This window comes from Frankliniella occidentalis, unplaced genomic scaffold (genome assembly GCF_000697945.3).
Source record: "Frankliniella occidentalis isolate FOCC.00 unplaced genomic scaffold, Focc_3.1 Scaffold111, whole genome shotgun sequence".
NCBI classification, from domain to species: Eukaryota; Metazoa; Arthropoda; class Insecta; order Thysanoptera; family Thripidae; genus Frankliniella; species Frankliniella occidentalis.
Genome location: NW_026267239.1, coordinates 201,832 through 214,324, shown reverse-complemented (window position 1 = coordinate 214,324; position 12,493 = coordinate 201,832). Strand labels below are relative to the sequence as shown.

General features: G+C 59.7%; 1 protein-coding gene across 2 annotated transcripts in view; it reads left to right on the top strand.

Moving 5' to 3' along the window:
- The window catches only part of LOC113203118 (uncharacterized), a 151,145-nt gene that overhangs the window by 135,443 nt on the left and 3,209 nt on the right, over positions 1-12,493 (top strand). For both annotated transcript variants that reach the window (XM_026417634.2, XM_052270110.1), the window contains 5 exons: positions 6,001-6,153; positions 7,676-8,131; positions 8,751-10,416; positions 10,835-11,034; positions 11,155-11,559. In XM_026417634.2, the coding sequence (XP_026273419.2) occupies positions 6,001-6,153; positions 7,676-8,131; positions 8,751-10,416; positions 10,835-11,034; positions 11,155-11,559 (2,880 nt within the window). The remainder of the gene's footprint in view (positions 1-6,000; positions 6,154-7,675; positions 8,132-8,750; positions 10,417-10,834; positions 11,035-11,154; positions 11,560-12,493) is intronic.

Below are 12,493 nucleotides of genomic sequence, written 5' to 3'. Positions count from 1 at the left end.
CCCCCCCCTCCCCCCAGCTCGGCACGCCGCCCATTGTGCACGGCCCTGTGTGGCGCGCTACGCTCGGCGCTACGGCGGGTCGGGAGGATCCATGCTGCTGCTGTTCATGGCACTGTGGCGCTCTGCGCCCGGCCCATCCCCGTCGTGGTTTTCTTGGTCCATATTGGATGGCGCGCAAGAGGGAGGAGACTGGTCTTGTCATGGAGGAGGGTGTGGTAGGGTGCCACCGTGGAAGTGCATGGGCTTTAGCTTCACTCATACTTCAAAACAGGCACCAACTTACTTTCTTCAAATCAGGGAATTATTCAAATATAAATCGTTAGACTTCCAGCCCCTGCAGGGGGTAACCATTTCCACTTGTGTGTGTGGTTTTCTTTACTATTTTTATCTTTTCAACTGGAACCCGCTGGGGCGTGAGTTCGGCAAACGCCCCCGCCATCCTCGCTCCCCTCGTTTGACAGTGTTCCAAATCTCGTTTGCAAAAGGGTCGCGACGCCCTTGAGGTTGGTCCGGCGCTGCCGCTGGGTCGGCCCGGAGCGGCCCGGAGGAGCCCGGAGGCTCTGGCGGCTCAAGGAGCGGTCCCGGCCCGACGTCTCTGCGGGGGGTGGTCGGGTCCGTAAGTGCATATTTCCATGCACGGCCCGTATAACCTCGGCCGTGTCGCCGGTCCGGATGACCTCTCTGCCCCCCCCCCCCCCCCGGGCCGAGGCCGCGCGGGAGCACCCCTGCAGGGTATCGCCTTTCGCTCGGTTTGGTCCTCTACTCGGGTCCCACCCGGCCTCGGCCACGTCGTCCCGGCCGGCACGACGGCCACGTCCCGTCCCAAAAGCCTTCGCCTGCAGGTCGGCGAGGAGGTGGACGCCGCCTCGCCCCTCGCCCCTCCCCCTCCGATGCCGGTATTGATCACTGATCCCGGTCCGCTATCACCGCCATCATCTCGTGATAATTTAATTGAATCCCTGATGAGTTCCCTTCCTCCTGCTGTAGATTGGGAAGAAGGAGGGGGCAGCGGGGAGACCACCGCGCCGCTCGCTCGACCCCCAGCCGCACGCACAAACATCTCCAGCGCGGAGAGTGGCGAATTTACTGGGGGATTCTAAGTCGCAAATTTGAATTACTCGACTTTGTAGGGCCGCCTTCCTTCCGGCTGGCGAATAAAACCCCTCCCGTTGTTTCCCTGTTTTTACGTAACAAGTTCTGGGTCCCGGCCGCTGCTGGCGCCCGCTGGCCCATGTGCGCTGCGAAGGGCGGGGGCGGGGGGCTCGGCGGGGCTGCCCGGCGGGCTGCAGTTGGGGGGCGGCCGGGCCGCAGCTGGGCCACCCGCGTAACGGACGGTCCTGTCGGCACAACAACACTGTGGTCTCCTGCCGGACAACTGCACTGAGAAAAATATTTCTGTCCGGGCACTGAACGTACGTCTAATGCTCCCGACTTTTGTCCCAGCTCAAAATGAGATAGTGACCTGCCATTGAGTTTTAGTGCTGTGGTCTAAATTTTCTTTGCCTGGGATGCTACGTTTAGCTCCCAGCGCTAGACGTATAGTGCAACGAAAAAACGTCGATCTGGGGACTAAACATATAGTGCTGAGGCAGATTTTTTTTTCTCAGTGTGCTGTTCAATGCGGACCAAAATACAGCTATTCATGGTGGCGTATGCGGGCTTATATTTTTTTTTTAGCCCTCTACTATCACAACATGTGGTGCCAATAATAATTAAACCGACGTTGTTTTTTGTTTTTTTTTGCCTGCCGTCGCCTGCTGCCTTTGCTTCACTCGGATACAACGATGTATAGTATATTTTTTGCAAACATTAGTCATAAGTTACACCTACCTTTCGTTTAGTCGAAAAATTTATGCGCAAAAATGCATCATATCGTACGCGTTGATGCCCAACACTGTTTTTATTAACGACGAAATTTCTAACCTTGTACTAATAAAAGACGATCCAAGTCAGTGTGGCGGTTTTGTGGGATAAAGATCACTCACACCAATATGGTATACATTGAACAAAGTTACGCTGCGTTTTTTCGTCCGCTCGCGATAAAATGCGGTTTATATTCCCATATAAATCTGCTCGAGAATGATATTGTTTGCTGTGGCGGCGATGCCGACGCCCGGCCTGACTGACGCATGAAGCCTCCGGTGCAACAGCATTCCTCTCGTTTAATATTAGCATGCCATGGCGGTGTGGTCTGCTCTGCTGCGCTGCTGCGCTCGCCCGGGCCCTCCAGCCGGACTCCTCTGCCTCCCCCTCCCCTCCCCCACTTCTGCCGCTCTCCCGCCCACCACTCACACATGCACGCATGCCCAGAGGCGCCGCGATCATCTTTCAAAAACTTCCATCCCGCTGGCTAAGCTTTTCTTGTTCCGGAGTTGTATACCGCTATGGTTTATTTCTTTGGGCATTTCGCCTGGACAAATAAGCCAGTGATGCGAGAATGAAGCGGGACAACAAACACGTTCGACTTCCCTTCCTCCCCCGGCAGCTGGGCTAGACGCTGCAGGATGCAGCAGCAGTGGTCCGCCGGCCCCACTTCATTTTAATACCCGCCTGCTGGGGGAACTTGGATCTTTTTCATGCATCTTCCTTTTTCTTTCGCCCCGACTTCTTTGCGTTCGGCACGAACGCGTGCGGAGAGACTGTTTCGGAAAAACTGTTGGGTCGTTAGCATAAACGACGTAAGTTGAGTCCGAGAGCGAGCAGCACCCCGCCGCGCCTCGGCTCTCAGCGGCAGCAGCATAGTTGTTGTTCGTAGATGAAGGGGAGATTGCTGAATAGCAAATTTTGAGACGGAAAAGAGAGGAGGTTGAAAAAAAAAGGAAAGAGAGGGGGTGGGGTGGGACGTGTTTCACGGAGAAAGTAGAGGGACGCGGGACGTGGTGGAACGCCGAGCTTGAATAAGCAGCGCAATGACTGCGATTGAAGTGGTGGAGAGCCCCCCGTCGCTCGCTCCTCGCCGGGGGTTACGCTGCTCGCCATCCGCTCCCGCCCGCTCACCGCCCGCTCGCCGCCCCCTGGAGCACAGCCGTGCTACTATTTAGAACGATGACAAATGGGCCGCATCTGCCTCGACTTACATTCCCCAGCGGAGGCCTTGACTGGTGGCGCGCGGCGGGGCGGAGCGGAGCAGGCCGGCGCCCTCCCTAATCCAATCGTGTTTGGGTGGCGGGCTCAGAAGAACTAACTGATTAACTCGTAGTCATTAATTCTCACCCCACTCCCATCCCCCTCTTCTGCCCTTTTCCGCCTGGGCTCTTCACCCTCCCGACTCCCCCCTCTCTCTCTCTCCCTCTCTCCCTCTCTCTCCCCCTCTCCGCCTCCACATTTCCCCAAGCCAGCAGACAGCGGTGGCACACCCCCATCCCCCAGCTTCCCTCCAAAGCCGGTTCGGTGAAAACTTGCACATCGAGTAGCTGAAGCGGGGAGCGCCGCCGCGCCTCGCCTCGCCTTGCTTGGCTCCGCGTTTGTTCGTGATTTATGTGGCCTCCAGGGGCGATGTGGTGGGGAGGTGGAGGGGGGCTGATATCAGGAAGGTGGAGAAATTAGCAGCAGGGTGGGAGGAAGTGTGGGCAGGATCGGCGATCGGCGGGGTGCTGACGGCCGTGCAGAGCGGCCCGAGTGCCGTCCTGCGCGCCTCGCCATAAGAGGATATTCGCGGTCTAGTTCACGGTAGAGGAGAGTCTAACCCTGAAAGCACTTACCTGGCACCTTTGTGACCCGACGACGGACCAGTTTTCTCAAACGGGCGGGTCCCTTTACCCGTTCGCCGAGCGTGCGAGAGAGCGCGCACACGCGAGTGCTCTCTCTCTCTCTCATCAGTAGCCGAAGATGCGCGGTGGACGATCCGAGCGGACAGATGGCAGATAGGCTGGGGGTACAGCAAGCTTGCACCCTAAATTACAAGTTGGATCGGCAGTCACATTGCTGGCACCACTGTCACAGGAGTAGAAAAGGACAATCATAGGCAAAAACAGATTTTAAAATAATTTTGTAGTTTCCGGAAAACGGCCGTTTTCTTTTCGAAAATATTCAATGAGCGGAAGAAGTTCTCCTTTGTTTAACAATTTCTGAACACTTGCTGGTAAAATTAAATTTTTGACTTTACAAATTAGATAGTTTCTTTCGAATGAAGGCATACGACGAGTAAATGTCAAATATGTCATGCTGCGTTCGCAAAATGTCGCGATTGGAACGGTTGATCCCCCACTGTCACCTTTATTCTCGCTCGGCGCGCACCCCCCTCCCCCTTTTTCCCAAATACTATTATTCATTTAAACAAAAAGACTTTCATCACTTCTACAAATACACTGCTCTGAGAAAACTAGTCGTCCTTAATAAACGGCACTGAGTGTAACAGGGACTATTTCAATAACGAGGACCATTTTTAGCCCCAAATCAATTTTGTGTTTCCATCTGCATTGTTTTTTAATCTGCTGTCATGGACATGAGTTGTGTTTTTACTTTTTTTTGTACCATCTTTTCCTTTCAATCCGCGAAAGTATCCCTCGCCAAGCGGTGGTCCCTGTTTCCTAGTATAACTCCCCCTCACCCGCAGGTCATTTCATTTTGCGGGGAGTTTAGGTGTGTCACGTGCCGCTGTTCCTCCCTTTTGACCTTGTGGAGCTGATCCGTGTAATTGTCTGGTGCTGCTGGGCTACCAGTCCCGTCCCGCCCCGCCCCGTCCCGCCCCTCGCCGCACTACCGGCACCGGCAACTCCGACGCCACGCTACGCCCTACGCCTCGATATAAGCAAACTTCTCAGGTCAGGGGTACCTCCCTGCTTCTCCTTCCCCGCCTGTTTACCCCTCGACTTGCGAAACCTCCCACATCTACCTCCGCGTAGGAAAACGTTTTCTTCTGTAACTGCACTGTCATTAATAAAATGATTATTAGAGAAAATTATTAGAGATACATATTAATCCACGCGAACAGAAGTTGGCTATGAATGTTAGATGACCTTTAGTAATGGATTTTATTGAGTATTTTCTAATTCATGCCATGCTTAGCTATTCGGCTATTTCGTAGCGGTGTCCGGTATTGTCCAGATACTACAATCCTTCCTCTAAGATTCGCGAGTCTAACAACAGCAGTAATGCGACTACGATAATAGTTTTCTCTCAAACCCGCGTTAACCGTCTTTCGGCTCACAGTAAAAGTCATAAATGAATTCCAGACGGGGCTGAAGCAGATTAGCGGAAAAGATGGGCTTCCCTCCCCGGAAAAGAGAGAAGAAAAAAGCCCTTTCCAAAGAATTGGGCGTGATTTATGGGCGAGCCCTCTTATCTGTCTCAACTACGGTAATTAGGAATCTCTTAACAGGCTGAGCACGATCGCTAATTTATTAAGTGGCCTACTCCTTCCCTTTTTTTAATCTCATGTTTATCAGGAGCGATAACCCGCGGTGTAATTGCTGTCACGTACAGGGCCGCCACCTCCCATCTCCCCCAACTCCTTTTCCGCCTCTTTCATCCGCGCGCCCCTCTGCGCGCCCCTCTGCGCCCCCCGGTCTCGCTTGGATAGTATAACGTGCTGCCGCCAAACTTGGCCAAAGTTGGCCTTGAATGGCAAAGAAAACGCGCGGCGGGCGGGGAGGGGGCGTGCAGCGCGCGCGCCCTGGGCCGAGGCGAGCCGAGGCAAGGGATCGCCTCGGTGTGTATTGTGTATCTCCCTGTCTGTCGTCCGTCTCTCGTCCCTCCATATCCCTGAGAGTGAAACGGTTTTTCTGGACGCTGTCATTACCGCGATGTCGGGGCTCTCGCTTTCAGACATTTTCCGTCTTCCTCTCGCTCTCTGCCCTCTTTTTCCACCTCGCTCTCTCTGTGTCGCTCCCGCGCCACCTCTCGGCCTGGATTTCTCCCACAAATGAGAAGCCAAAGTGGCTTGACTATACGTGCCGCCGCCACCCGCCCCGCGCTTCGTGACCCGCCCTGTACAAGTGTGTGTGCGTGTGTGTTCGTCTGTGTGTGTTTCCTGTCCCTAATTGCAGCACGTGCTTGCAGGAGTCACCGGCGCGGCTGTGCCCCTCGCGCAAGGGCGCCGCCACCGTAGACACCTCGCCGTCGCCGTGCCGGACGGACCCGGCATGCTGGACGCCGCCGCCGCCCCCCACGGCGGACTCGCCCCTCGAGCCGCTGCCCCCCATCGACCTTGCGGTGAGTTCAAACTGCTCCACGCTGCTCTTCTCAGTACCCTGGCCGGGCCAGGCCGGGACGGGGGAGGGGGGGAGGGGAGGTGGGGCGCTAAGGATGAGGTCGAAGCCCACAGAGCACTGCGTGGAGTCTGGCGGGGTAGTGGATGGGGGTGGGGGGGAGCTTTGGGAGGGCCGAGAGGAGGTAGGGGGCAGGGGATGTTACACATTGGACGCCGGGACGCCAGGCCCGGCCACTGGCCTAACTCACCCCGACTCGGGCCACGCCTCGCCACGCCAAGCTCCGCCGAGCTCTCCCTGCTCAAACTCGACGCCGCGAAGAGCGCACTCTGCTAACTGGAATACATGTAACAATTCGGCCGGTAAGATGCGCGGCAAAAACGAGGAAAGAGTCCGTCATTCCAAATTTGTTCCTGAAGGTTTGTGTGCAGGTACTGTTTTAATAGGATGTGGTTGACTTCTCCGTGCACAACACACGGTTTATTTGGGTTCAATTCTGCATTTTGCAATTCTACATTCGCGAAAATATGTTACCGTTGAGAAGCAACTCTTGTTTCTCGGTGTTGCACCCGTCGATTTACTGAACCTCCCGGATGGAACAATTTGATTTGAATTCACAATAAACCATACTTCGTGCGGTGTGCTAACGCAAAGACGAGTCGTCCGGTGTGGGGATGGGTCGGCAGGTGGCAGGTGGTGCATCTGTGTGTGGGGGTGGAGGTCGACAGGCCCTGCTAATGGCGAGGACGTCCACGTCGCTTGATGAGAGGCAGGGGAGGGGTGAGGGGAGGTGGTAGTGTCGCCATAGGGTGCAGCCGCCCCGGCCCGGCCCGGCCTGACCTGACCCAGTACCGCCACGAAGTGCCGCGTGCGTCCCTCCCTCCTGACAGCTTGGCAGCCTGCCAGTGAGTGAGGGCGGCCAGAGCCAGGGCGCAAGCGCGCAAGCGCGCAAGCGCAAGACTCCAAGAAGCAGCCAAACCTGAACAGGTCGCTCCCAGGCGGCAAAAAATAAATAAAAATAAATGTGAAGCCTTTGTTGTCCTCTGTTACGTAAAAGAACCTCACCTCGGCTTGGCTTTTAACTGTAACTGTAACTTCCAGACGGGCATGCAAATTTTACTTTTTGTTTGTTTTGAATTTTTGGTGTTTATATCTCATAATGGTTAGCCGGGGGCACTCGTCATCGACGACAAGGCGAGAGGCACTCGACCACCCAAGTGCTTATTGCCATATGGCACACTCATTAGATAATGTGTGACAATCTCAGAGAAGATCCAGGGGTGGCCGGACTTCCCACTTGAAGGCGCCTTCCTGCCTGAGGGTTTATCTGCAAAGTATGTCCGTCACAAAGTTGTATTACTATCAACCTACACGCAGTCATGCAAACGTAACCCGTTTTGGAATTGGTAGTGTCAAAAACTTTCCATCTGTTAAATTTGAAATTTAGTTTAAGTTATTTTATTCATAACTTTTATAGCTCTATAACTCGACTTAATGTCTAATTGGTTCTGTTGTGTGACCCGCAGGTCGGCGGCGAGCCCGTGGGCCGGGTGCGCCGGTTCCTGCGCGCCTTCCACCGCGAGCTGGGCGGGCGCGACCCCCCGCACGCGCCGCCCTGGGCGCCACCGCTGCCGCCGGGCACCACCGCGCCGCAGCGCATGGACCCCGCCGTGTGCATCCTGACCGGGGACACGCAGCGCGTCGACATCCGCCTCGAGCAGATCCTCTCGCCCGTGCGCACGGCGGACGGCGGCGTCCTGGAGGCGCCGCGCCGCGTGCTGGTGGAGGCGGGGCCCGCCATGGGCAAGACCACGCTGGCGCTGCGGCTGCTGGCGGCCTGGGCCGACGGCGCGCCTTGGATCCCGCCCGACGTGACGCTCGCCTTCCTCGTGCCGCTGCGGGAGCTGCGCGGCAACACCCTCGCCGCCTACCTGGGCAAGCAGCTGCTGCCCAAGTCCGCCGTGCCTGCCAACTTTGATAAGGTGACTTAACAACTGCTGGTGGGGGTGGACGCCGTGGACACAGCGGCAGATCAGAGCCCTGCATCCGAGCGGCCTGGGATGCCTACATGGCGTCCGAAAGCGAATCGGAGTGAGAGGGAGCTATGGCCCGGCGCGAGCTTCTCGCTCCCACTACCGCTTTCGGACGCCATGTAGGCATCCGATGCTCGCTCGGTGCAGGGCTCTGCGGCAGATCCCCTGCAGGACGCCGGGTAGACAGACCCGCGACGCGCCCGTGCGAGGCGGGGTGGCCTACCCGGCCGTCCTCGGGCGCTCGTGCCAGCCTGTCCAGCATTGGACAACCCCCCACTGGACCGGAGTTCGACATTCGACATTCCGACCAACTATTCACTTATGGCCAGAGCCGATCGCTGGGGACTCTGGAAGGGTCAGGTTGGTGGTGGGCTGTCCAACGCCTCCAGTGATTTGATTCCACCATTTATGGCTGCATCCCATTTCTCACGGGCAGTTCACCTTCCGGTTGTCTTTCACTTACCAAATTTGTGGCGACCAAAAGAAACGCAATGATATTTCAATTAATTCAATGTGACAGTATTACTGCAGATTTACAGAATACGTTTCTACCTATGTACTCTTGCAGATCTGGCGCACCATCATGGGGCTGGAGGAGCGGCTTCTGTTCGTCCTGGACGGCTACGACGAGGCGGTGCGCGGCTACCCCGGCGTGCCCGGCGGCCGGGAGGCGCTGGGCGACGCGCTCGACCTGCTCGAGGGCCGGCTGCTCAAGGAGGCGCGCGTCGTGCTGACTTGCGGCTCGGGCTGGGCGCACGAGGTGGCCTCGTCCATGCAGCGCCGCGTGCTCCTGAGCGGGCTGCAGTGGCCGCAGGTCGAGTCACTGTCGCGCACCTTCTTCAACGACGACGACATGGCGGACCGCTTCCTGGACGCGCTCGCCGCCTCGGAGGACACGCTGCAGCCGCTCGCGCGGGCGCCGCTCGGCTGGATGGCGCTGTGCTCGCTGTTCCAGGACGTGCAGGACCTGCCCGAGGACCCGCTGCAGCTGCACCAGGCCCTGTTCCGCTGCGTGGTGCGGCGCAGCCTGGCGCGCCGCGGCCAGACCCTGCTGCCGCCCGTCAGCCCCGCCCTGTCGGACATCCCGCCGCACAGCCGCAAGGTGCTGGCCGACCTGGGCCGGCTTGCGCTCGTGGCCATGAAGGACGACCGCGTCATGTACACTGACAACGAGCTGCGCGTGCACTGCGGCTCGGCCGCGGGCGTGGCCTCGCTCGGCTTCCTGTGCCGCGGCCTCAACTTCGGCCGCGCCGCCGCCTCCCGCCGCGCCATGGAGTTCTACACGCCCGTCTTCCGCTCCATGGCCGAGTTCCTGGCCGCCTACTACATGGCCTCGGTGGCCAGCTACGCCAATATCCTGCGCCGCGACTTGCAGCTGCTGCCCGGGCTGTCCGAGGCGCTGTCCGCCGGCCTGGGCGAGCAGACGGGCGGTCCCGCCGAGACCGTCCTGCTGTTCCTGCTGGGGCTGCTGGGCCGCCGCGGCCACCTGGTGCTGGGGCAGTTCTCTCCGCTGGACGCCACGCCCCGCTCCGTCTTCCCGCTGCTGCGCGCCGCGGGGCCCTCGGAGGACAACGTGGACGCGGCGTGCCGGCTGCTGGGGGCGGCGGCCGGGCCGGGCCCGGACCAGGGCGTGCAGGCCACGGTGCACTGCCGCGAGCTGGAGCTGGAGGGCTGGGCCTGCGTCCTGCGCACGCCCAGCTGCACGCTGGCCTCCCTCGAGCTGGTCGTGGCCGCGGACGGCGACGGCCGCCTGGAGCCGCTCTTCTCTGCGCTCTCGGCGAACCGGTCGGTCCGGAGCGTGCGCGTGTCCACGCTGCTCGGACACGAGCTCTCGGCGCACCAGCTGCACCGCCTGGCCAAGCAGCTGCACGCCGTGCTGTCTCGCGCGCGCACGCACGCCTTCGAGCTCGTGGTGGCCTGCTTGGAGGAGAGCGCGCACGACCGCTTCCAGTGCCTGGTGGACGCGCTCTGCACCGGCCTGCGCTCGCCCAGCTGCGCCGTAGCCCGCCTCCTCGTCGACATCAACCTCAACTGCGCGCAGCTGCAGCAGCTGCTCTCTGCTCTGCGTGGCTCGGCCGTCCGCACGCTGCAGCTGCCGCACCTGGGCTGCGGCTCGGCCGGCCTGCGCGCCCTCACGCAGCACCTGCGCGCGCACCACGCCATCGACGCCCTCAGCCTGGCCGGGTCCTGGGGCGCTCGCAACCACGGCGCATCGGAGAGCGGCGGCAGCATGGGTGAGTTAGCTTGCGACGAGCGCCTGGGGGGTAGGCAATCAGAGGCACGGCTGTGTGGCGGGACTGCCTACCCTCGGGCGCTGAGGGAGGGGATAGAGGGCGCTACTCGGGGCGCTACGCCTCGCGCGCTCAACAAGTTTAAATCCATTTTGCAGCTGCGGTCGACCCACCCAAGCGGCCTGCTCATTTTATTGTTTACCAGATTTTTTTATTCTCGCACCCCTCGTGTTTGTTCCTACTTCTCGTTTCTGTAGATTCCTCGTCACTATCACACTAATTTAAGTTTTACTCGCGTATTCCATTATATGCGATGATACGTGGTTGAACTTAAAGTATGTCCGGTCGAATTTTAAGCGGAAGAAAATGACTGGAACAATAAACTTTTCTAAATGATTTCTAGATTTATCTTCTGTCTTAGGCTCGGGCGGGTCCGGATCGTGCTTCTCGTCGCTGCCGCGGGGCGCGCTGGGGCTGCACGGCTCGCTGTCTCGGCCCGCCACGCTGCCCCGCCAGCCGCTGGCCGCCCACATCCTGGGGCTGGGCCCGGGCCCCACCCCGGGCGGCGGCGCCACCGACTCGGGCTACGGCAGCGCCGACACCAAGCGCGGCTCTGATTCGGTATGCGAATATGCTACTATGTGTGTGTGTGTGTGTGGTTGGGGTGTGATCTTTCATTTATTTTATTTTCATTCTGAGTGACTGCTGCGCTCGCCTAACCTTGGCTTTCCTGTTTTTCAGCTCCTATGGCGCGGGCAGGCCACGGGTGCGCTGCCCGTTTGCGACGTGGCCTCGCACGCGGGCTCCGGCTTCCACGACGTGTTTGACGCGATCCGGGACGCGAGCTGCCAGCTGCGGAACCTCAACGTCAGCAAGTGCCTGCTGTCGCCCGGCGATGCGACGTGCCTGGGCGCGGCGGTGCGGGGCGGCTCGCTGACGGCGCTGCGGCTGGAGGGCGCGGCCCGCCTCTGGGAGGTGCTGCCCGCGCTGCTGGCGCTCGCCGCCGACCCGCCGCTGCAGCTCCTGGACGCCTCCTCGCCCCGCCTCTCGCTGCCCGACGGGCCCGCACAGCAGGTCTTCACCGCGCTCGCCAAGAACGCCAACCTGCGCCTGCTGTCGCTGGACGGCTGGACCTTCCGCTTCGAGGTACGTGCGCGAGGGATCACTCAACTTCTAAATCTTGCTCGCCTAATTGCATGACTTAAGTGCGATTTCTGTAGAAGTCCGGCCAGAACTCCAGCTTCAGCGTTATATGTTGACGCCAATGTAATGTCAGACACTTAGCGGTGACGCAGGATGTCCACGATATTTATGCATTGTTGGGCCTCGTTGCGCCGGGGCAGGTGCTGCTTCCGCACCATTCGTTCTTTAGCGCCGCTCACGGCACAGGGCCCCGCTTAAGGTGGCGTCCGAGTGGGCCGTTCCAACTTGCGGTGATGGCTTGACGCGGTGGGAGGGGGAGGGGCGGGGCGGGGGCCCCGCGGCGAGGCGAGGGCCTAGAGCCAACCAGCCCAGCAGCGGAGCCTCGCCACATCACCGTGTTGCCGGGAATTGCTCGTAAGGCTCTAGGGAGTCGCGGAGGTGGGGGGTTGGGGGAGGAAACGCAAGGGGGATAAGATGGTCGAAACTTTGAAGGCAGCAGGTGGCGGGCCGGGATGAGATAGCGTGTCACCAAGTAGTGGGTCCTCGTGGGATGCTGGGGTCGGTCACTGCTGCGAGCCTACCTGCCCCGCCCCGCCACTCCCCCCACCTGCCGCGCGCCGCGCTGCCGCGCTGCCGGGGTGCTGGACTGCTTGGCTCGGCTCGCAGCAGTTGAGAAAGCTCCCCCATATAACTGTCGCCGCGAAACATGGCCGGAGATAGATGGCGGAGGCCTGCGCGCTAGTCGAGGCGCCGCCGGCGGGGCCGCGGCCTCGTAGTGCCTGGCCTCCGCCTCCGCGGCCTCAGTGCCTTGCCTCCGCGGCCTGGCGGCCCCCACACTCCTCACCCCCGTGTGTCCAGCGACAGTTCTGTATCCAGATGCATGTGGCGCGCGCTCGACGGGCTGACCGCCTGAGTTATGATGATGTCAGCCCCCCCC